The 24,294-nt window shown below is 45.2% G+C and overlaps 2 protein-coding genes across 26 annotated transcripts in view; one reads left to right on the forward strand and one right to left on the reverse strand.

The window, feature by feature from the left end:
- Positions 1-24,294, forward strand: part of TBC1D5 (TBC1 domain family member 5) — a 412,711-nt gene that overhangs the window by 248,811 nt on the left and 139,606 nt on the right. For all 25 annotated transcript variants that reach the window (XM_084858401.1, XM_084858405.1, XM_084858400.1 and 22 more), the window contains 3 exons: positions 622-672; positions 759-828; positions 2,180-2,352. In XM_084858401.1, coding sequence (XP_084714527.1) covers positions 622-672; positions 759-828; positions 2,180-2,352 — 294 coding nt within the window. The remainder of the gene's footprint in view (positions 1-621; positions 673-758; positions 829-2,179; positions 2,353-24,294) is intronic.
- LOC146344845 (uncharacterized) lies at positions 2,368-7,770 on the reverse strand. Its single transcript, XM_084856062.1, has 3 exons — positions 7,431-7,770; positions 3,186-3,743; positions 2,368-2,381 (listed from the first exon to the last, which is right to left on the reverse strand). The coding sequence occupies exons 1-3, from the start codon at positions 7,768-7,770 to the stop codon at positions 2,368-2,370; spliced, it is 912 nt and encodes a 303-aa protein (XP_084712188.1).

Consider the following 24,294-nt stretch of genomic DNA (forward strand, 5'->3'; position numbering starts at 1 on the left):
TAGCATACAGAAATAAGTTACAGATTTTCCACGCTATGCTTCATCACATGCAATTCCAGAGGATCCATCAATGCCCAAGAGCTGATTTTGCTGCAGGATCCTAGCCAATCTCTGCAGGTTATATTAAGAAGAAAGTGTCAGATTCTTCAAAGTAACCATGTTTCTGCATATACTCCTTCTCCTTCTCCACTAGCCACAGAAAAAAAAATGGTTAAGAGGTGTTGGCACTGATTAATTGCTGCTAAAATGTGATAAAAATAGATTCTATTAAAATAAATTACTGTTTTGATATTCAGTATTTGACCAGTAACTGTATTTTTTGTTTTCAACAAACAGTGATAGATTATGGAGTGATCAATTATTCTGGATCAAGCATATTCAAATAATACATTGTGGCATTCAGTAATTTGTTATTTGGAATAATTAGATGGTTACTTCATTGTAGTGCAGACAAGGCAGCTAATTTGTTTTTGATCTTTAGAGAGAGTAAGGACTTCATTTGTCTTCAGTAGAGTTACTCTTTTTAATTACAAAGGCTAGTTTTACTTACTTGCAGCTCCTCTATTAGCTAAGAAATCTACAAAAAATAAACTTTTACGTGTGATTTTTTTTCCTCAATAGTGAAGAAATGAAAGTTCTTTTGGACCCTGAATACCTGGAGCATGATGCCTAGTGAGTTTAAGTAACTTCCTTTTCTTCTTATATTTGATTGTATTATTCTCATAATTATCATAGTGCTTATCTTTATTTCTCTTCAGTGCCATGTTCACCCATCTTATGAAAACAGCAGAACACTGGTTTTCAACATATGAGCATGACAGTCAAAAGGTACTTGCTGATCAAAATCCTTCTAAAAGTTATATTTAACATTACTTGAGTATGCTTGAGTATGAATATGCCTATTTAACAGGAAGTGAGGCTGCAGTTAACATTTGCAAAATAACTTGAAGCTTGAACAACCTCACAATAAGCATAGTTGAACTATGTGAATAGGAAAACTTTTCATCATAATTAATTTTATTTTATAGTTCAATATTCGTTGATGGATAAACAGTAGCCATGTTAGTCTTTGGAACAAAAACAATAGAGGACAGTGTAGACATCAGGGTTAGTGTCAGAGGCTGGCGTTTGGAGGCAGATGTCGAGGGCAACCCCTCAACAGGGGTCCACTGCTGACCACCTCCTAGCCATGTTGCTACTCCTTTTGCCATTGTTTCCGATACTGTTTTGGGGGCCCATGGAGAGTGCCGCAGCAAGTGATAGAAATGAGCAGAAGGAACAGCAGCGACTCTCACCTGCTCAATCATTTCCCTTTTCTCTCTGGGCAATGGTGGGTATTGGGCCCAGAAAAATTGGAGAGCAAGTGGGTAATTGCAGGGCTCCCTCTTCCCCAAAACCTGGAGTCAGCACTAAAAGACATAATGCTGGGGAATACCTTAACTACAGTTAAGGGATAAGCAGCAAGCTGAGTAATCCTACCTAATCCCATTTCCCAATTTGTTTTGGATTTTAACCCAGGTATTAATGGCACCTCCAAACTGCCTTTGCAATATTTGAGATTTAGGCATGTCTTGTTTTGGTTTTTTCCAGCATAAAGTTCTTTGTCTTGGTATATGCTGATGCCAGGCTTTGTAGGGTAATTCATGTTTAAAAAAATACCTACAGCTTCTTAGTCTGGAATCCTAAGTGCAGAGTCATTGTTAGCTTTAGTAAACTTTGGAAATATTTGTGGTATAGCAGCAAGAGTGTTGGACTGGGAGCCAGGAGATCTAGGTTCTAGTCCCCACTCGACTATGGAAGTTCACTGGGTGACTTTGGGCCAGTCACAGACTCCCAGCCCAACCTACTTCATAGGGTTGTTGTTGTGAGGATAAAATGGAGAGGAGGAGGATAATGTAAGCCTCCTTGGGTTCCTTGCAAAAGGAAAAAAGGCGAGATATAAATGCAATTAAATAAACAATAAATAAAATAAATAAACTTTGGCACTGGGATGGGGAAAACAAAGGTAGCCATGTTGACCATGAGAAAATTTCCATAATCCATGTTGCTGTATACCTTGGTTAGGCCAATGAAAAGGTCACACACACCCCTCAAAAAATGTGCAAGCTTTCAAGATCCCCAGATCTCTTCATCAGGGACTATATGGTGAAGTAATTTCATTTTGTTGTTATTGTTTTAGGAAAAAGATGCAATGATGACCCCTATTCCATTTGCAAGACCTCAAGATTTAGGCCCATCAATTGCTATTGTAGCAAAAGTAAACCAGATTCAAGATCATTTGCTAAAGAAACATGATATTGAGCTTTACATGCATTTGAACAGGCTGGAGATCGCTCCACAGATTTATGGACTGTAAGTGTTGTTATTTTACTTTTTAGATACTGGAAATTTAAGAAATAATGGGGTGTAAGTAAAATATGACAACAGCAGCCTTCTATTGCATTCATTTGTCATGGTATTCTCTCTTCCTCCCATGGTGAAATTTCTAGGTATATTCTGGCATTCATGGCTCTTTCCACAGGGGGGATCCATGAGTCCCACTTCTAACAGCACAATAAGTGAGGAAAGCAGAAACCAAGTCGCTCAGACTTCTTTTCTATGTAGGAACCAGTGACTTTTGAATTGTGGCAAGTGACATGATTCTCAGTAGAATGGTAGTGGTATAAGTAACTAGGAACTGTAGAATATATGGTTATTCAACAAGTCTTTTGCAAGTGGACAGGGGAGAAATGACAAGACGACACCAATCAATTTGGGATAAACAGGGCCACATTTATTGATAGATTACAATCTGCGAAGAAAGCACCGGCGGGCACACCACAAGAAGACCAACATGACAGGTGTAGAGTGAGGCATTCGTTGTCTGTGGCGAGGTGTCCGCCCTCGCCCACCAATCGGACATACCCAGTTCTGGGCTGGGAGACCTTCCCCTGTCACCCCCCCTCGAGCCACAGAACCCGAGTGGGTGAGGAGGGTTGGCCTCAAAGGTAAGCCGTATCTCCCAACTGGGGCCACAAAACGCTGAGCCGGAAGCCTCGGGCCTTACCAGTCACCTGAAATGGTGCCTACGAATGCTCACCTAGCCACTCCCCCAGTGGAGAGCCCGCCCGGAGCCGCCACATGAGGGCGACAAGCCTCTGCTTGTTCGCTCTCCCCCCACCAGCGCAGTAAACACTCCCAAATACCCCTTCGCAGATCAGCCAAAAAGACATCATTGCCTAGTTCAGTGAGATGAACGCCGTCTGCCCTGTAGAGTATCCCCCGAGCAGAAGAAATGTCAGGGTAGATGATGGTCCGGTCGCCCTGTTTGATCAGGAAGTTCCCGATCTCTCTGTTGACCTTTTTACGGGCCATATCCATGGCATGAGTATCCAAGCCATCCCTCCAGACCACTCTAGGCAACACGTTGGACCAGATAATGGTGATTCCCGGCCAGCGACGCCGAATCACCCGCAAGTCCTCCCAAGCTTGAAGAATCAGGGCCTTGCCTTTCAGCAGGCCTAACTCATTCCCCCCTAAATGCAACACTAGAATCTGTGGGGGAACCTTCACCAGCCCTTGCTGGAATAATGTGGGCAGGAGGCGCTCCCAACGCATCCCGTGTCTGCCCAACCACTGAATGGTGGCATAGCAGCTGAGCCCTAGCTGGGATCCGCAGCTGGAGGAGGCCCTCCGACCGGCCCAAAAAACCATACTGTGCCCGCAGATGAGCACCTTCATTGGATCACTTGCACTCCAGTGATCTAGAAGAACAAGAAAAGTAATGAATGGAAATGTCCACCCAAGCTAAGGGCCCGCCAGTGGCCTCACGTATGCCAGATACGCCTTGGAGCGCCACCTACCGACCAACTGCACCTTATCTGGCATGAACCCCAGAGACGCAACAGTGGAGGCGGCCCCAATCCGGAAGGAATGTGTGCCGAAACGAAGAGCACCCAAACCCAGCGCCTTTAATGCTCGCTGTGTGACTGCCCAAAATTGATATTTGGTTAAAGGAGAAGAGTCTGTATGGCAAAAAAGGGGGCCGAGCAGGTTTCCCCAAACCTTCAGAAAGTCCCTCAATGCCGTGACTGGGCAGAGGTCCGGCACGGGGGCTGGAAACAGGGACACGCTGACGCCCCTTCCCCCCTGGTCAGTCTTGGACCTCCTAAGCTGAATAAGGGCTCCCTGCTGAGAAAACTGTAAGTCATTAAACTGCAAGGCTTGTCCAGAGAGGTTGCCCTTAGCGGACACCACCAACTCCGATATCCGGAATGCCCCAAAGAATGCTGTAAGAGCTGCAGCATGAAATAACAAGGCTTCTTGAGGGGATTTGCATAAGGAAGGCCACAGATCCCGCAAGCCCAGCAATATGTCTGGAGACAGAGGGCATCTAGGGTCAGGAGGCACTGGGGACCCCCTGGACCAGCCCTGAAGCATCCGCCGGACCCGGAAGTCCATGGTGTTATCTGCTACACCCTTCATTTTAGACCAGAAGGCAAGTGCAGCAAGCCTACCCCCGATGGTCCGGGCCGCCCCACCTGTGGGCATGCACGCAAAACTGCAGTAGGTGATCGACCGGTATTGGCCAGCACTGTGGAAGATGTGCAGCCACCCGGAATGAAAAGAACTCCCTACCTGACCTGGCGTAAGCCGCTCTCGTGCTGGGGGCTAAGGACTGCGGGATGGCCTGTTCCGCCTCTTCCAGCCAACTTCCCACAGAGTGGCTGGCATGGTGTCCGGAATAGCCCGTGCCCAGGGGGCCAGTTCTCGGAAACGTTGCACCTGGTTTTGTGACAATGCATCAGCCAAGGCATTATCCATGCCAGGAATGTGTCGTGCACGGAATAAAATATTAAAACGCAGGCACTGCAGAGTGAAAGCCCGAAGCAAGGACATGACCCTACTGTTGGGCGATGACAAAGAATTAATGACCTGGACAGTGGCTTGGTTGTCGCACCAAAAATGCACAACAGAATTAGCAAGCTGGGCTGCCCACAGGTGCGCGGCAACATATATCGGAAAGAGCTCTAAGAAAGTAAGGTCTCTTCCGACGCCTAGGGCTAACTACTCAGCTGGCCAACGTGCGTGGCACCATCGATCGCGAAACAACCCTAAAGCCTAGGGCCCCAGATGAATCTGAATGTATCTGAAGTTCTGCTTCCAATAGCAACTCCTTCCTCCAGAAGGAAACGCCATTGAATGCGTTAAGGAAATGCAGCCACACAAAAAGATCATCTTTCATGGCTGATGATACCCGAATGTGATGGTGCGGCAAGCGCAGGCCCCGCATGGCGTTACAAAGGCGTCTAAGGAAGGCCCTGCCAGGGGCGACTACCCGACAGGCGAAATTAAGATGCCTAACAACTTCCTGCAATGCCAACAGCGTGACTTTCTTAGAATGAAGCATGTGCTGTATCCTATCCTTTAGGGCTTGTAATTTGTCCGCCAGTTCTATGCCCAAAAATTTAATAGTGGGGGAAGGGCCCTCGGGTTTTTCCCCCGCCAAAGGTACACCCAGCTCATTTGTGAGGGCGGAAAATTCCTGCATTAGCCGTGAGCACTGGGGGGTGCCAGATGGACCCGCAAATAGGAAATCTTCGAGGTAGTGCACGATGCTATGGGACCCGGTTTTATCAATCAGAGTCCATTCCAAAAAGGAACTGAACTTCTCAAACATAGCACAGGACACGGAACATCCCATGGGTAGGGCCCTGTCGACGTAAAACTGACCAGAAAAACTGAATCCTAAAAGGTCGAAATCATCAGGGGAAATTGGCAAGAGGCGGAATGCGGATTTAATGTCGCATTTTCCCATGAGGGCCCCAGGGCCCAGTGCCTTCACCATAGATACTGCCGCATCAAACAGCGTGTAGTGAACAGAGCACAGGTGCTCAGGAATGGCGTCGTTCACAGACTCCCCCCTGGGGAAGGACAAGTTGCGGATCAGCCAGTATTCACCTGCGGCCTTTTTAGGCACAATGCCCAAAGGGGAGACCCTGAGGTTGGGGAAAGGAGGGGAATCGAATGGACCAATGACCCGCCCCGCGACCACTTCCTTATTGATCTTATCCAAGACTAGTTGTTCGAAACCTGCAATAGATTTCTGATTCCAGCAAATTTGGGCCTGGCGTTGGCCCTGAAACGGAATCCTAAAACCCAGGGAAAATCCCTCTTCCAAGTAGCGGGCGTCCTTCCGAAGCGGGTAGCGCTTCAAAAGGCGCCGTAGGGGCTGCAACTTAATTCGACTGGGTCCCTTTTGGCGGAGGTTGTGTGCTGCCCCCAGGCTTCCTACCACCCTGCCATTTACGATTTGGGCCCCGCTGACCTTTGGCCTTTGGGCAGCCAATGAAGGCGTGTTGTCCCCCGCAAAGGGAGCGCGCGTGGTGAAATCTGCATGGGTTTTTAAAGCAGACGCCCTTGGAACCAAACTCCCAACAGAGAGCGCGGTGTTGAACCAGCTGTCCCACCCCAGCCTTAGGGGCTGAGGCGGGCGTCAGCTTAGCTAATATGTGCCCGCTATCAGATCGCTCGCCAAAACCCGGCCTGGCAGGGGTCATAAACTGCAGCCAAAGATCCTGATCTTTGGTGTCCCAGCACAATGTGGGGTCAAATGCCGCCCGCATACGGAAGGATTCGTCATAGGCCAGCCAGGCTCCGCCCTCGTATTCAGTGTAGGCCCTATATATAATATCCAAATACTTAGTGAGGACCCAACCACGCTCTGGGTCCTTTTGCTGAATGACACCCATACATATTAAAAAGCCGGGCAGCCAATTTGCCCAAGTGCGTGACACCTTCTTACACCTGACCCTCTCCTGATCCCTATCGCCAGATTTCTCCCCTTCCTTTGTTTCAGACTCACAGAATAACAGGGAGATGATGTCAACAAATCCTTCCCGGAGTATTTTCTCTTTTGTTGCTGGCCATAGGTGATATCCCAGGGGAGTGGATGTACCCCCGGTCGGGATTGCCCTATTCTCTACCTGGGCATAAGGGTCATTGCTGCCCACCCCAAGCTCCTCGGAGCTCCTGCCTACGGGGCCTTGCCACACAGCTGCGCAGGCAGCCATGGCAGATGGGGCGTGCTGAGGAGCCACTCTGTCACCGGCCGAAGAAGGCTCAGCAGCCGGAGGGGCTGCGGGTGCTCCCCCCCCTGTAAACCCCACCTGAGAGGTTTGGAGCAGGGATGGGGGCCCCCTGGGATTGGGCAGATGCAGGGATGCCCATCGTAATGGCGGCCCCACCCGGTGTGGCATGGCTTAGTGCCGGGAGTGTGCAACCTGAGCTGAAGTGGTGGGGTGGTACACCAGGGTGAGGGAACCCTGGGATGCCCCCTACTGGGGAGTGAAAAGGCCAACTCATCCCCGCTGAAAAGGGGAACCACCCGTATGGCGGGAACTGGTTACAGCCAGTCGTTGGCACGGAGCCCCCAGGGACTGAAACCTCACCTGAACCAAGGTTGTTTGCCATGTCAGGGATCTGGCTGCGGTCTAAAATTGCAGGAGCCAGAGAGACGGGTGCCGGCGACCCTTGCACCGGAGGGGGCTGCTCTGAAGATGAGCATGCGAGCGCTGGAGCTGGTGCAGATGCTGTTTGCCCAGTGACGGTGATGACCTCCTTGGAAGCCTCGATTGCTTCCAGCCTCTCTGAAATAGATATTAATAGATCCTTGCGAGCTTGCCCTCTAGTAACCCTTGAAGTCCGGGGAGCCCGCCTGGCAGGGGTGATTAATCCAGGGATCCCTAAGTCCCGTTCAGCAGCCTCCAGTCTGGCCAGAATGAGGTCCATGTCTTGATCCTCATCGTCAGATGAGGAAGAGTCGGCCCTATGGAAGTGGCGCTTAGCTGGGGGGCAGGGGGCTTTAGCTGGGGGGCAAGCGGCTTTGCCCTTGCCTTTTTTCCCCCCCAAACCCTTCTTGGGTGGCATCACTGTGTGTTGGGAGATCTGCCAACTGGCTTTAAATGGAACCCTGAATGAAATGCGCTTACCTGTGGATATATTTGATATGTTTCTAATTTCTCTTTCTATAATTCTTATTTATTTATTTATTGGTAATAATATTATACTATTAATTGCGTGTAAATTAATTTGTTTAGTTGTTTGCGTTGTCTTTCGTTACTGTTATTCTTTATATTAAATCGCACCCTATACTTTCCAGGCGAAGCCTTGAGCCTTACTCGAGCCCCCCTTAAACAACTGCTCCCCCTTTATTTATTTATTTATTTATTTTTATAATTTATTTTCTCCTCCCTCCCCCTTTCTACCTTTATGAAGCAAAGGGGGGGTTGAAGGCACAACAGGCCACTAGGGGGCAGCAGAGTGCTAAAGAAAGCCCGGGAAAATCTCAAGGCAGCCGCAGATAAACGGCCCACGGAGGTGAAAAGGAGGAGGTAAGCCCAGGCACCAGAACCCTTTCCCTTCCCTCACCTTAAAAACAGCTTCCCGAAAGCGCTGGAAAGCCAACAGAGACCCCCCCAAGCCCACAAACACACGCAACTGTAAGGTGTTATGGAGCGAGAAAGGGGCGAAAACAGGAGACTTTCCCCTCCTGAAATCAGCTGGGGGGGGGGGAAACGCCGCGGAAACCAGGGCGGGGAGCACCAAAGAAATGGGGAGGGAAGGGTGAAAAGCCTCTCGCTTGTGCCGGGGAAGGGGTGCAAACCATGCAGCTCAATAGCTGCCTTGTCCCGGGAATGCCGCTGCCAAGCCACCGCTGCGCCGCCAAGCAGCCGCCTCGTCCCGAAGGTACCGCCGCGCTGCCGCCTCGTCCCTTGGGTTGCCGCCGCCACGCCGCCTCCTCGTCCCCGGAGTTGCCGCCGCCGAGCCGCCACCTTGTCCCTGGGGTTGCCACCGCCGTGCTGCCGCCACTGCCACCAAGATTGAGGACAAGGGAGGACGTGATGTGCTGCTGCTTAAAAAAGGGCGCAAAAATTCCAGCTGGAATAGCCGGAATGAGGAGGCTGCGGGGCAGCACGGCCTAAATAGTGGCCAGCTAGACCTGCCCCTTGTCCTGTCCTCCCCCTGCCACCCGCAACAGCCCCCCCCCCCGTGGCCAGGCAAGCCGGGCGCGGGGTGAGGGCACTTTCATATATTATTAAAAGATGGTATTGAACCAAGTAGGATGGATTAGAATTTTTGCAAAAAAAAAATGCGGGGTGAATTTATTAATCTTAAATTTAGGAAACATTTTGGGATGTCCTTCTTCTGTTGTTATTTCTTAACCGAAAAAAATGTTCATAGTGTATAGGGAAGAAATTCTAGCATCAGCCAGCTGTGTTCTTTTCAAGCATACAAATTCACCTTGCTCATTGCCTGTCCCCCGGCAAAGAAGTACAGATGGCTGCATTAACTATTAGATAGTGTTCATATTCAAAATTCTGCAAATAAAGCACCCTAACAAATATAAATGAACATAGATTGTATCCCTTATGTGTGGTTAATGGCTACTAATGTTTATCTTGTTTAGTATAAAATGATGTATTTTTCTCACAAATATCAGAGTTTTATAGTGTTATTTAAAAGTAAAATACTGAATTATAAATACTATAAACACTACGCGCAGCTTCTTTGTACACAAAGAATTTTAGCAGTAGTAAAGCACAGAGGAGGACCATGGCAGAATGACAGTCCATAGCAAAGTCAGCCCTGGCAATGTTGAATAAGATACTGTATGCACAGTATTAGAGCCTATTTGATTCAGATTTGCCAGAAACTATGTAGAACAAACATAAAAAGTAACAGAGATATACTGCCGTGGATGCTCTGTGGCAGCATAAAAAGCTAATGTAGAAAATGAATAATTGAAACGTTAGTACACATTGGTACAGTTTGAGCAAATAAATCCACAGCACATAGGATTGGTTCAGATATAATATCAAGCTATAGTTTCATACTGGCCCAGTTCATACGACATGCCAGACTCACAGTGGGGATTTAACCCATTGAGGGTTGCATATTCAAAATGGCACCTAGGGCGTGCCACAGCTCATTGTGGTTAAATAACCCACCATGAGCACTGTGCCATGCAAAATGGGGCGGGGTGTGTGTGTCTCCACCAGCAATTTACTCCGAACTGGCTGCGTGTTGAGGTCGTTAGGGATACATAACGTTGTGGCCATCCAGCAGCCACCCCGGAGCTTATCAGGGAAAAACCAGATTTCCTGAGACTGATTAAAGTCCGATTCTTTTCCTGAAGTCGGGTTCTCCACAGTATAGCTGTTGTGTGCCCCAACCCCGGCATTTACCTAGGGTATGCTAACCCTGCCCAAGGATGTGCCTTTCACCGTGACCCTGGTTTCCTGTCCCCTGTGTTTCCCATCACAAAGCAATTAGTGTCTACTCAAAACTAACTCCCATTGTACTCAGTGAGGCTTGTGCACATCAGAATTTATGGAGATCCCCCTGAATTGAAATATAGATTATAAAGCACTGATTCCATGAAGCCTGTAAAGTGCTTTACCGAACCTGCAATTCTCCATGGCTTGTTCTATTGCCTTAAGAAGTAACTACTTCACACCTTGGTTATAGAGATTCTGCGGTTAGAAAGGGGGCTGGTTTCCCATCCCTGTGTCCCCCCCCCCTTTCCTAGCAAAAGCATATGTGTGTCTACTCAGAAGTAATTCCCACTGTGCTCAGTGTGACTTGCCTTCTGAATGCCCACATCAGAATTTAGAGAGATCCCTCTGAATTGAATACAGAGTTTAAAGCACTGATTCCCTGAAGCCTGTAAAGTGCTTTACCGAACCTGCTGTTCTCCAATTCTCCATGGCTTGGTTTATTGCCATAGGAAGTAACTACTTCACACCTTCGTTATAGAGATCCTGCAGTTAGAAAGGGGGCTGATTTCCCATCCCTGTGACCCCCCACCCACCCTCTTTCCCAGCACAAGCATATGTGTGTCTGCTTGGAAGTAACTCCCACTGTGCTCAATGAGGCTTGCTCCTGAAATGCAGGTATATCTGGACTTTCAGGGGAAAGGAGAAATGGGGGGATAGGGGGGAAGCCTCTCTTATTGGTTGAGCAGCCCCTGCCAGTCAGATGATGTTCACTCCCACCCCCACCAGGAAGTATGTTCTGTGAAGCAATTTTTACTGTTGCGGAGTACTGCTCATGGAGCCCTGCATGGACCAAAGTGCAGCAAAGCTGATTCCTCTTTTAAAATCCGGTACTCCTCCATTCGCTTCTCCTTCCATTGTCGTGAAAACATGGTCTTGGTCATTCTGTGTATGAATCTAAAATGAGCTTCAGACAATTGCCTGCTCTCTCTTTCGTTGACATGCTGCAGTTCCCTCCCTCCTTTCCTAGTTTGCACAAACATGGTTTGTAATTACATCTAAACTGGCAAACTATGGTCTGTGCTTACCCTGCAAACTATGATTGTGAACCACAATTTGATGACATCTTAACAATTATCTCCATCACTTTTCCATAACTCATTGGTAAGGAGACATGCACAAATCAAATGTTCCCCCCTTTCCTGGAAGAGTTCACAGAAGTACAGGAAAGGGAACCATAGTAGTTATGTAGACATTCAGATAGATGCAGGAAGCTGACATTGGAGAACAGAATGAATAGGACCTGTCTCTGGCCTAGATTAGGCCTATGGGCCACCAGGTGCCAATAAATAGCAGAGAGAGAGAGAGAGAGAGAGAGACATAAGAAATGAAAAATCATAAGCTATGATTAATAAAGCAATCTTTCCCAACTAGATCCTTATTTTCAGATTAATGCAGAGCCCATTGCAATCTATCAGTAGACTTTCTACTGTAGAAAAACTTCATTTGCATTCTTAACCTGTGAAATAATTTACCAGTAATACCAGCCTCTCCTCTTTCTTTCCTTTTTCAATATATATTTTCGCGTGTTAGAATTTCTGTCAAGTTCACCACGTGAGATCACGTTTGACCAAATGTCTTTGTTATCCTGGTGGAAGCCATGGATGGTTGCTACTTTGCACTGCCATATTGTCTTAGTGCTGACACAAAAAGGCAAGACTCCTAATTTGAGAAGGTAGCATATCTGCTGTCAATAGAGTTCCCTCCCTATCAAATCATTGAAATAGTTAACAAATATTGTAGTTTAATATGAAATTGGAATGAAATAATTCATTGGTTGCATTTGGACATCACAGTAGCCCATGGTGGCTTAATAAGCTACTCACAGTAGCTTATTTTTTAAATAGTCCACGATGCCCCACCACACAACTGGATTAATAAGCTACTGTGAGTAGCTTATTAAGTTACTGTGTGTAATTTGACTCACCCCCTGCCCCTGTCCTGCTGCAGTCCTCCTGCCCAAGCAGTGGTGCTGTTTCACCCCTAAAGCGCTGGAAGTTTGCAGGATCTGGACAAAACTGGCTAGAAAACCTTGGGGGTTTGCAGGATCAGGACCAAATTCCACAGACAACCTCTCCTAGTAAGGAGGCACCAAATGCACCCTCAAAATCCTGTGCAATTACCCCAGAGGAGCATCCCAAGTGCAGCAAAAAGGGGGAAATGCCTATAACATCGTTGGGGTTTGCAGGATTGGGACCAAACCACATAGCCAGCCTCCTTTACTCAGGAAGCACCTAGTGCACCCTCAAAACCCAGCGCCCTGACACTGACAGCAATGAAAATCTAAGGTGGCTATGAAGCCATGGAGATTTGCAGGATCAGGACCAAGATTCATAGAGATTTAACACTCATGCACTAAAGTGCTAAAGCACAATTCCCCCCATTGCTGTTGCTGGCAAAAAGGGTTTAACATCTTCCCAATACTGCAATTGCAGATTTGCTGAAAAGGTCATGTCCTACATATCCAGGTGCCTAACTTTATATGGTGAGGGTTTGCAGCGCAGGGTGTCAGCCAAAGGTCTTAATATTACGATAGTATGAGACTGCTTCAACAATCCAAATTATTCTTCGTCGTCTGTGTGTATCACACATATGGGTTATGTATTTACACAGAACTTCCAGTGGAACCTTCTGGAGCTGAGACTTTTAGGTGGGAAGTCCACCCTAAACTCCTCTTGCGCATACTTGTTGTTAGCACAGTTCCAGTTGAGGTGTCTAATGCCACCATCTGCCCGATTTTGTGGGATCAGTTTCAGTTGCTGCAGCCTGATGACATGGACAAGGTGCTTGCAGCAGTGCAAACAACCATGTGCCCTCTCAATCCTTGCCCCTCCTGGCTAATAAAAGCTAGCCGAGGGGGTATGACTTGGTGGGTCCTGGGTGTGGTGAATGCTTCTGAATGGGAAGGGGTGGTTCTTGCTGTCCTTAAAGAGGCAGTAGTACAACCACTCCTGTAGAAGCGCACTCTGGACCCAGTGGTTTTAGACAACTACCGCCCAGTTGCAAATACCCCTTTCTTAGGGAAGGTACTGCAGGGGGTTGTGGCAGAACAACAGTGGGGACTCTTGGAGGATAGTGATTATCTAGACCCATTCCAGTCTGGGTTTCAGCCTGGTTATGGACTGAATCAGCCTTGGTCGCCCTGATGGATGACCTTTATTGAGAGAGGGACAGAGGTTGTGCAACCCTGCTAATTCTGCTCAATCTCTTATCGGCTTTTGATACTATTGACCATGGTATCCCCTCGGATTGACTCCATGGGATAGGCATTGGAGACACTGTGTTACAGTGGTTCCAGTCTTTTAACTACGGGGTCGATTTTAGAGAGTAACATTGGGTGACCATTCCTTGGCCCCTTGACAATTGGGCTGTGAGGTTCCGCAGGGTACCATCATGTCCCCAATGTTATTTAACATCTAAATACAGCCACTGGGAGCGGTCATTAGGGGTCATGGAGCCAAGTGCCATCAGTATGCTGATGACACACAGCTCTGTCTCCTTGTGACATTTGAGTCAGGTGAGGCTGTGCAAGTCCTGGATCAGTGCCTAGATGCAGTGCTGGTTGCTCCAGAAGCTGGAGTTAATGCAGAATGCTGCACCTCAGCTCTTATCGGGAGCTGCCCCTTTTCAGCATGCATTTCCTTTGCTGAGGGAACTGCACTGGCTACCTATTCACTGCTGGGCCAGGTTTAAGGTTTTGGTACTAGTGTACAAAGCCCTAAACAACTTGGGACCACGATATCTGAGAGAGTGCCTTCTCCCTTACCAGCCTACCTGATCACTGAGGTCATCAGAGGACGTGCTCCTTGTGGTTCCACATGGACCTATGGCCCGGCTGGAGTCCACCTGGAGAAGAGCCTTCAGCGTAGTGGGTCCCATCCTATGGAACTCCTTGCCTTTGGAGGTCAGGCAAGTGCCAACACTGTGTTGTTTTCAGTGCCTCCTGAAAACAGCTCTTTTCCAAGAAGCCTTCCTTGGTTAACCAGCCTCAGTTTTATTGGCACTCTGTTTTTTAAAGAATAAACTTAATATACGTTTCTTCTTTTTATCTTTTTTTCATGTTATCTCTTGTTGTTCACCACTCCAGAATCTATTTAGATGTGGAGCAGTATACAAATGTTGTAAATAAATAAATAATGCCTAGCGGTCACACTCTCACCTTTCCCCTCAGTTTCTCTTTGACCAGCAGCAGCTTGTTGAGAGCCTTCATCAACTAAATTGCTTATCTTCTGGTGACTGAGCTGAGCTTATTCTACTGTAGTATTATTTTCTTTTTCCTTTCTCTCTTATTATTCCTATTTTCTCCCTTTACAAAATTTTAGCATTTTTCTTTCTTGTAGCATGTTGCTGTCGTTGTAGTTCCCCCTTTCCCCCTTTAGGCCCCTTTCCGTAAATGTGTGGACTATGGGAGTAAGCTACCGCTAACGGATGGCCACAATCTCTTCTTGCTCTGCTTGGGTGAAGGGCTTGTAGAATTGTGTACACATTGCTAAGGATTTACTAAACAAGCATGGTGGAACTGCTCCTCCCACCTTCATGCAATCCTGTGGGAATGTGCTCTACAAACAGCAGACCCAGTAAAGCAGTCCAGATCATGCCTCAATCTAAGGCATATTTCACAATGTCTCTGGCAGTGGCTTCAGTACCATCCTTGTCAGCCTTGTTCCTGACCATCAGAATTACTACAACCAGTACCTGCTCCTCAAGACCCATCACCAGCACTGGGCTGCTCTACACTGAAAAAGTCTAAATCCAAATGCTCTTTAGTTACTGATTCAGCGGTTGAGCTGAAAAACAAAAAGCAGCCAAAGGTGGCAGAAAGAGATGTGCATTCACTGACACCCATACCTTCCCCTATTTTGCAGGATGATGCTGCCATTTTCCCCACAGAAATCACTTCAGCCACTGCCACTCTTGATTTTACCCTTTTCCATCTTGCAAAATCTTCCATGAGTATCTCCAGTGGCAAAGGATGAGCATTGCTGGTTCTAAACGTCTTGGGGTGAGGTTATCTGAAAGTTCACCTCCTATATGTGCCTGCCAGGACCCTAAGATCATCTTCTGGGGTCCTTCTCCATGAACCCCTGCCAAACAAAGTGAGGCAAGTGGCTACCAGGAAGAGGGCCTTTTCTGCTGTGGCACTCCAGCTGTGGAATGAGGTCCCTAGACAGGTTCGCCTGGAGTCTATATTATACTCATTTCAGTGCCAGGTGAAGAGCTTTTTTTTATTTTCCCAGTATTTTAGCATTTTAGATTCCTACTCTCTTAGCTCTATTGTTTTAAATCTGTATTTTAAATCTCTGTATTGCTGCTAGGTTTTTATTCCAGTTGTACTGTTATATTGTGGTTTTAAGCTTTCATATTTTATATTGCATTTATATGCTGCACCTTGTGGTTTTAGTTTTTGTGAACTGCCCATAGAGCTTTGGCTATTGGGTGGTATAGAAATACATACATACATACATACATACATCAGAAGGGGAGATTAGAGACTCTTCCTCTCCCCCTGTAACCCATCAACAGCCACCTCAGGGCGTAGCGTGTGCACGATCACCATGGTACAGTTATTCTCTAAACTCCAGAAGGGGCATGCCCGACTCGTATTACTCAAGGTACTCTGACCAATTCTACTCAGAAAGAAGGGGATGGGAATCTTCCTGGTGAGAGTCTTACCACAGCTCTCCGTCCTGCACCTGGGACAAGGAGTTACTGAGAAGAGATTCCCCACCAAGAGAGCATCCATCACTTCTCAGCCTTTTGGCTAAGATGAAGTGTAGTATAGAGAGCATCCATGGTACTTCAAATTGTACGCCCCCTCAGACTCTAGGAGTTTTGCCAGAGTCAGAAAGGCCTCCACAGCATAGAACAGTGGTTTCGCATAACCCACACTCCATCACAGCAAATCTATCCAGGGCTCTGATATTGGAACTGATAATGTCAATGCCTCAGGCTTCCATGGTCACAACAACCACACTTCCAATTAGGCCACTAGCATTACTTTCACTGCTTTTAACCCTTGGCACAATTCATGCAGTTCCTGAAGAATCACAAACTTTGGTTCGTACCGTTCCGATCACAACTATCCCTGCCTCATTGCTTATTCCTCAAACAGTGCCTGTCCCTCCATGACTACTCCACTAGCCCCACAAATGCAAATGGTATCAGAGCTGATGACTGTCAGTTGGATTCATCCTAATCAGAATCATCCCCCCTCTCCAAATCATCTCTGGACCAAGACGCCAGAGGTCGCTCACCACCATTATTGACGGAGAATAATCACCCCTACACAGAACAGTTGATCCATATGGCTACATCTTTAGGATCAGATGTACAACAAGTAGGTACCCCAGTCAATGATCCAGTAATGGATTTTGTTCAGACCGGAGCTATTGGACCTGTCACATTGCCAGTCCTCCCTCCTTTCTCAGAGCAGTGAGAGAGTGAAGAAGTCTCCTTCTTCTTCACTAACATCCAAATGCATGGGGAATATCTTTCATGTCCAACACAATGACTGCATCTTCCTTTTCCAATACCCACCCCCTACATCTATTATTGTCAAGTCAGGCTGTAGGAAGGGCTCCTCAAAGCCTCACTTGGCCCTGATCGACCAGGAAGGATGCAAACTGGACACAATAGGACACAAAAATTAATCTACTGTCGCACTTCCGTTCCACATCACAAACTGCTAAGTCTGTATGACTTGATACCACTTGTTTTTGTGGCAGAAAACGGCTTCTCTATTTGAATATCTGCCAGATGACAAGAAGGAAAGTGTGCATCTCTTTAAGAATAGAGCTGTTGCCTTCGCCAAGCTAACATGGCTAAGCATATAGCAGATTGCAGGGCAAAGTCTATGGTGGAGGCTATAACCCTATGGAGACACACATGGCTATGATCTGCAGGTCTCACCAAAGAAGCTCAATTCCGTATAGAAGATATGCCCTTTGACAAATAGGGTCTATTCAGCTCAATAACAGATGATACTTTAGATCATGTGTATAAGATAAAGACCTCAGCAGGTGAGTGTTGGTGCAACTCTACAACACTGTTTCTGCAATAGGCCCTGGAATAGGGCTCAACACAATAGGGCTCAACACAGCATCAGCTGGCTTATTTGTCTGTTGATCACTTCTTTCAAAAGGTAGGATCTCAGCAGTCCAAACAATCCTTCCCTTTGACTTGATACAGATAACAATCATGTCAGAAACATCTTGACGGACAGAGGCAGTCTTTAACCTACAGGGGCCTGAGAGTACCAACTCACTGGTCTTTGGTACCCATTTAAGCAAGTATTATGAGACATGGCAACACATCACTATGGACAAATGGGTCCTTCACATTGTACAGTACCGTTATAGGGTTCCTATGGATTATGGCCTCCAGTCCCCTTCTGGAAGAGGAAGTCACCTCCTTGCTCCAAAAAGGAGACATTGAGAAGATTGACCCTCTAAACAGCGATGCGGGTTTCATATGCCATTACTTTGCTGTAGAGAAAAAAGATGGGGGCCTTTGGCCCATTCTTGTTTTAAGGAACTTAATCCCTTTATCCAACCAAAGAAGTTATGAATAGTGACTCTGACTGCCATCCTCCCTCTGCTCTAAAGTAGGGACTGTTTCATCTCTGTGAATCTTAAGAATACCTATTTCCACATTTCCATTCGCCTTCCAATTGCCTTCCAATTGTTGATATTTTTGGTTTACCATTGGGGAGCAATGTTACCAATTTCGGGTACTGCCATTTGGTCTCACTACCACCTCAGAGTCTTCACTAAGTGTAGGGCAGTGGTTGCTGCCCACCTTCGTTTGTAGTGTGTTATGGTATTCCCATATATTGATGACTGGCCAGTTGTAGCTCTATACTGTTGGCTACTCAGTACCCTTCTTCATACTGCTCTTTCTCTCCTTTCACATCTAGGCCTCTGTGTGCCCAAATCCCATCTTGTCCGAAGCACTCAGATCCAGTACATCAGAACTATTTTTTACTCTGAATGAGCCAGAGCACTCCTTCCTTCAGACAGGACACACACCTTGATATTGATGACCCACTCCATAATGTCCCAGAGTTTAGTCTTTGCTTCTGATATCCAGCACTGATTCGGACTCATGGCAGCAACCACTTCTGTCACCCCATTTGCAAGACTCCAAATGTGACTGCTCCAGGCACTACTTTCCACTCAGAAAAGGATTCAGCTCAGTTGCAGTTACTACTACCTGATTCAGTCCGACGTTTCCTCCACTGTTGGATGATCTCATCCCAAATCTGACGGGGGTTCCCATTCTGACAAAGACAACTGTTGCTTTCCTATACAGGTTTAACCATCTGTTCCCTCCTCCTTCTGTTCAGTCAGCTCATTAATCATACATATGTGTGATGCGCAGAGACCACAAAGAAGGAGGACACTTTGCTTAGCTGTAACTGTAGTTCTTCAAGTACTCATCTGTGTAGTCACACAACCCACCCTCCTACCCCACTACAAGTCTTCTGGTACGTACTACGCTATCCTCTTGATTTGGGGATGCTACTGCGGCATCCTCAGAGAAACTGAAGGGAAAGGCAGCACCATCCTTAGGCATGCTCAGGAGTGGGGGGTAGGACAGACCTTCTGGCTAAAAGTCTCAGCTCTAGAAGGTTCCAGTGGAAGCCCTGCACAAGTGCAGAACCCATGACTGTACAGATGACCACTTGAAGAGCTGCAGTTACAGGTAAGCAATCTGTCCTTTTCTCGATAGTATTGCCTTTTTTAAAAGGACCATCAAAGGTCTAGATATCTCAACGATCTGACACTCTTTTTGTTGTATAGTGCCTTTTTTGAACTACACCTACAGATTATACCTTATGTCATGCTGGATAGCAGATAGAAATGGGTTCCTGTTTTCCAATGGATTTGCATCTGTAATTTGATTCAGACAGAGAATATAATTCATTACTTACTGAAATGTCTCTTATATAACAAGTCAAGGAAAAATTAGAATTAACAACTAGTTTTGATCAGGAAATCATTTGCTTTTTTTATTGGAAGATTCTCACCCTTTTGCGACTTACAGAACAGCTCTGTTTGCTTTAGCTGCAAAGAAGTTCCAGGATAAGGAAATGGAAAGGATTAGGATAGCTGATCTGGGGACTCCTTGATTTAGTAGATAATAGACTTATTTAAATTAAGCTAGCATTTTACTGTGTTGGATGAAATAGTTGTTATATAGAATTATTAAAGCAGAAAGATGGTTTATTTTATTTTAACTTTGTTTTGTAATGGAAAATGTATACAGAAAGTTTCTCTAGAAATTGTCAAGGCCAATGGCTAGCACAATAAAGACCATGATTATCGTTAAAATATTGATAGATAGGAGGTGTCCAAATTACTGTTATTGCAATATTTGTGAATCATTCTGATTGCAAGTCACTTTGCTCTTCTGCAAAATAATCTATGTATAAAATTGATTAGTTTGACAGTAAGATGTCATATTTGGAGACCAAAAAAAAGTCAGTGAAAGTATTAGATCCTATAAAATGTTGACAGATTGAATATTCAGTGTAATTGTACAGTTATACAGGCTAACAATGATTAATGTCCTAGATTAAATGGTATTTAAATGTTAATTTCTCTGACCCTTAAATCTAATTATTGCAAGCCACTTTGCTCCTTGTACTCTGAATGGCACTTTGTAGTCCAAACATAAGGCAGGTACTGTACACAGTTACAGGAAAAAATTGAAGAAAATTGTTAGATGAATCAGTGTTTGCATTTTTAAAAAATATTATGCTATAGTGTATTTTAAACAATTTAAATTACTACTTTAAAAAACTGAATGCAATATTTAGAAACCAAAGCATCACACTATGGCCCAGTTTGCACATAACAATAAGCCAAGGTGCATGCTGCCCAGTCGCTCCTGCTGCAAGCAGCTAAACAAACCACTGAACTTCCTGTGGTTTATTTAGTACTATATGTGAATGGGGAACTCTGGCTTGTCTCTCCCTGACAAGCCAGAGTCATAAGCCATGGTTTGATTTTGGCTTATGACTCTGGCTTGTCAGGGGAGAGACAAGCCAGAGTTCCTGATATGCATGTAATGATAAACAAACCACAGACAGCGCAGCCTTTGACTGTGGTACAAGAATTAAATACTTTATACATGAGAAGTGTTAATTAAGCTCACCTGTGGATCTCCTATACACGATGTATTATTGTTATTTGTGTGCTTCAGACCTGCAAACTCTCATCCTCAAATAGGTGGCCGTAGGGGGGAGAGGAACCCAGATAGCTTTTCCCTTCAAACCTTCACCTTTTCCTAGATGGAAGATGAGCACTGATCGTACTCGAAATCCTACAGTGGAGTGGCATACAGGATTCAGCATACCTCCTGAGTGCTGCTGCACATAGTGAAACTGACACTTCATACTATGCAGCAGCTACCTTTGGCACCATGCAGAGACCAAATCACTTTGCATCAAAGGAAATGGGAACTGAGGAAACATTCTGTGAATCAGATGTCTCAACAGAGACCATTCTAGAAATGAGGAGAGATATAACAGAAGATAAAGGATAGGCTCTGACATACTTCTCAGTCTTAGGAACACTGCAACTGTAGCTGAAGTATATTTGTTCGTTTATTTATCTGGAACATTTGTACCCCTCTCTTCAGCCAAAAATGGCTTCCAGGGAAGCTTACAAAAATCAGTAGTAAGACAGCTCCTGCCTTCAGGCTTAAAATCTAAAAGACCAAACACAGAAGGAAAAGGGATTGGAAAGGGGGAGGAAAAAAACATGATGGTGGTTGGTTCAGTTTCGCAGATGGATGGGATTATACATATTCTGGATCTGATTATACTTTTCTTAAGGATCAGGGTTGCCCTCCTTTGGGGCTGGTGTGTTCTTTGCTGGCCTGTTCCACTTTTCTCTCTTCTCTTCTGCTGCTTTCTCTTCTCCTTTTGTTTTCTGTTCTTGAGTTCAAGCATGATCTGATTCTTCTCCCTTCTCCTCTGAGCAAGATGGTTCCTCAGAAACCCCTCTGGTGGCCTTTGGAGGAGGAAGGGGCCACCTCTGGGAGCTGAATGGTGGCAGCTCACCAAGTTGTTTGTGGTTCTTCTCACATCCCTTCAGGCCAAGATCCTTAACACTGATTCTTAACATAGTTGCACCAAGTTGCAGATGATACCAATTACATTACATTAATTACACTTTGGGGGTGATTATTTGGTTCTCACCCCCCACTCCTCCCCAACACCCACTTTATACTCACAGTGACCCTGTCAGGCAGTTTGGACTGAGAGAGAATGACTGGCCCAAAGTCACTCAGACTAGAGTGTCCTAGTTTGACACTCTTAACAGATGCCTTTTAATAACATAAAAGCATTAAGAGGAACTCCGTTGGTTTGTAACAAAGGGCCATTTACTTTAATATTCTGCTTCCAACAATTGGTAGCCAGATAGTTCTGGGAAGCTTGCAAACAGGGCATCAAGTTAACAGTCATCCCCTGTTTTGTACTCTGTTTTGTACCCAGCATCTGGTATTCATAGGTATACTGCCTCTAAATATGGAGGCTCCATTTACCTGTCATGGCCAATAGTTGTTAAATAAATCCAAGTAATTATAGCACTTCCTCAGAATATTTATATTGTCAATTTATGTTGCCTTTCTAGATGATTGTAACTTACTCATGAAAACTATATGTATTCTGTCATGTATGTAAATTTCCTTACTTATTTCCCTATTGTGTGTCAGATGAAAAAGAATAGTGTAATTGATATTCTTTATCCATTTTAGTTTAAATATGGATTTAGACTGTGTTCAGTAATTTGCTCTCCTTGCATATGTGGTGTCAAAAGTGATTGGTATATAAGTAGGATGAAAGATGGGTTGAGAGATGGGAAGTATCCATTTGAGTTCTATTCTCTTGCCACTTAATTATGTGCTGAGATGTTAATGAGTAGAACTGAGTAGCTGTGAGGGTAGAATACAGATTTGTCATTTTATTCCTAGTTGCAGGTGATGTGCTTCCAGTCTCAAGCACTGAGAATAACATATAGTCAAGATACATGCATGGCAAGTAAACTTTCATAGCACCTCAAAATGGCATGTGGGGGGGGGATATGCACTGGAAATTAAAGTGTATATCTAAACTGGTTGAAGAGCTTCAGTTATGTGAGTTTGTATTATGAATATTCTAGGAATATAATCAAAGGCTATTTTTGCTGCAGTTTGAATTATTATTGTGAAAGCAATTGCAAAAGGTTCCGTAGTAATCTCACAGTAGTGATTATCAAAAGAATGGATCCTTCCTAAGCTACCCAGGAATAATGTCATATGATTGCTAGTATGAAAAGAAGCAACAAAACAGATGTACATAAAAGGAGTTGCATGAGATTTGTGGGCCATATTGCACAAAAAGGCAAATAAGGCAATATGTTCCTTGAAACATGCTACTTTAATCCAGTTATAATGGAATTGTTTGTGGTAAAAAGCGCTATCAGCCATCATTTAGCTCATGCCGTTTTGGAAGTAGAAGAAAAATTGGGCTTCCATGGAACTAAAATTTAATATATACTTTTAAGACTAGTGTGATTTAGAAGAGGATGTTTGCTACCAGCATATTAACTCTTTCTTTGAGGGGATTTATGCATTATAATGGACAGGGTGAATGTTGTATATAGGCTGCTGAAGTGAATGACTCTAATGTTTTTCACACAGTGTTAATGCCCGTGAATCAAAGTATAAAAGAATAATTAACAGATTTGACTTCAGTTCTTTCAAATCTCAAGACGGGTTAGCACCTTTAGGAACTTAGTGATTGCAGCTACTCACTTCTGAAAGATTTTAACAACACATTTTGATACCTATTGTATCTTAAGGTTGGTTTAAATCAGGGCAGACGGGTTAGCACCTTTAGGAACTTAGTGATTGCAGCTACTCACTTCTGAAAGATTTTAACAACACATTTTGATACCTATTGTATCTTAAGGTTGGTTTAAATCAGGGCCAGGTAGAGTTCAAATTCGGAGGATTTGCTAGATCCCTGGGATCCACCAACCAAAACTTGGTGCAAAAGACATACAATGAGAATTAAAGAATTCCAAGGCCACAAATTTGTTTTGACTAGCAGAACTGAACTGAGTTCACAATTCCTTCCACCCAAATATCCACTCCCGGTTACCCCAAGCTTTCTTTATTTCAGCAGTATAATTTATATCAGGGAGAGTCATTTTGATGCTGCTGTTGTTAAATAACTGGGAGTCAGAAATCCATGCTAATCTGCTGCAAATATCCTAGAAATCTAACAGCAGATCCTGATCTACCTTCTGGCTACCACTCCTGGTTTAAATTATTTCTAATGTCTCTATTTTTAGCTAGTAATAACATGCAGTATATTTGGTAACTAGGGAAGCTCAATCTGAACACAAAGTTGTGTGCGGAAGAGTTGCTACTTGTGACTATGACTAGCAGCAGTCCTCTATCCATACATTAGAATTGGAAGGTCTAAGAGAACCACACCTTTCTGGCCATTGTGGGAGAGCAAGATGACAAACTAAATGGACCTTTGGTATGATATAGCACAGGAGTCGACAACTCAGCACCCACGGGTGCCATTGTGCCTTCCAAGACCCCTGGATGCACCTCCCAGGACACCCATTTCCACACACACACACACACACACACACACACATGCCGCCACTTCTGCCACCGCTTCTTCCACTCGGCTCAACAGCAAGGAAGCAGGACTTTGGCAGAAAGAAATAAGGAGAGGGCGGGGGGGGCAGATAAGATAGAAGAAGAGGTGGCTATGGGCGGGGCGATCTCAAGAGGAAGAAGGGGAAAGAAATCTGGCACCAGGGGGAAGAGAATTCTAACAGGACCCTTATTTATTTATTTTCTATCTCTCTTTGCCACCAGAACAATGGCTCCCAAGGTGGCTAACAATAATAAAAACAAGATTAAAACAGAAACTTAATTAAAACAATAATAAAAAATAAATTTAAAG

Source organism: Heloderma suspectum, chromosome 5 (assembly GCF_057233095.1).
Source record: "Heloderma suspectum isolate Gila_16-S chromosome 5, 16-S_ref, whole genome shotgun sequence".
Taxonomy (NCBI): Eukaryota; Metazoa; Chordata; class Lepidosauria; order Squamata; family Helodermatidae; genus Heloderma; species Heloderma suspectum.

Excerpts from the sequence above, each read along its gene's own strand:
- LOC146344845 (XM_084856062.1), bottom strand. The coding sequence starts at position 7,770 with ATGGACCTCATTCTGGCCAGACTGGAGGCTGCTGAACGGGACTTAGGG. Across the intron at positions 3,744-7,430 it reads GGCAAACAACCTTGGTTCAG|ATCACTGGAGTGCAAGTGAT; the intron begins GTGAGGTTTCAG and ends TTGTTCTTCTAG.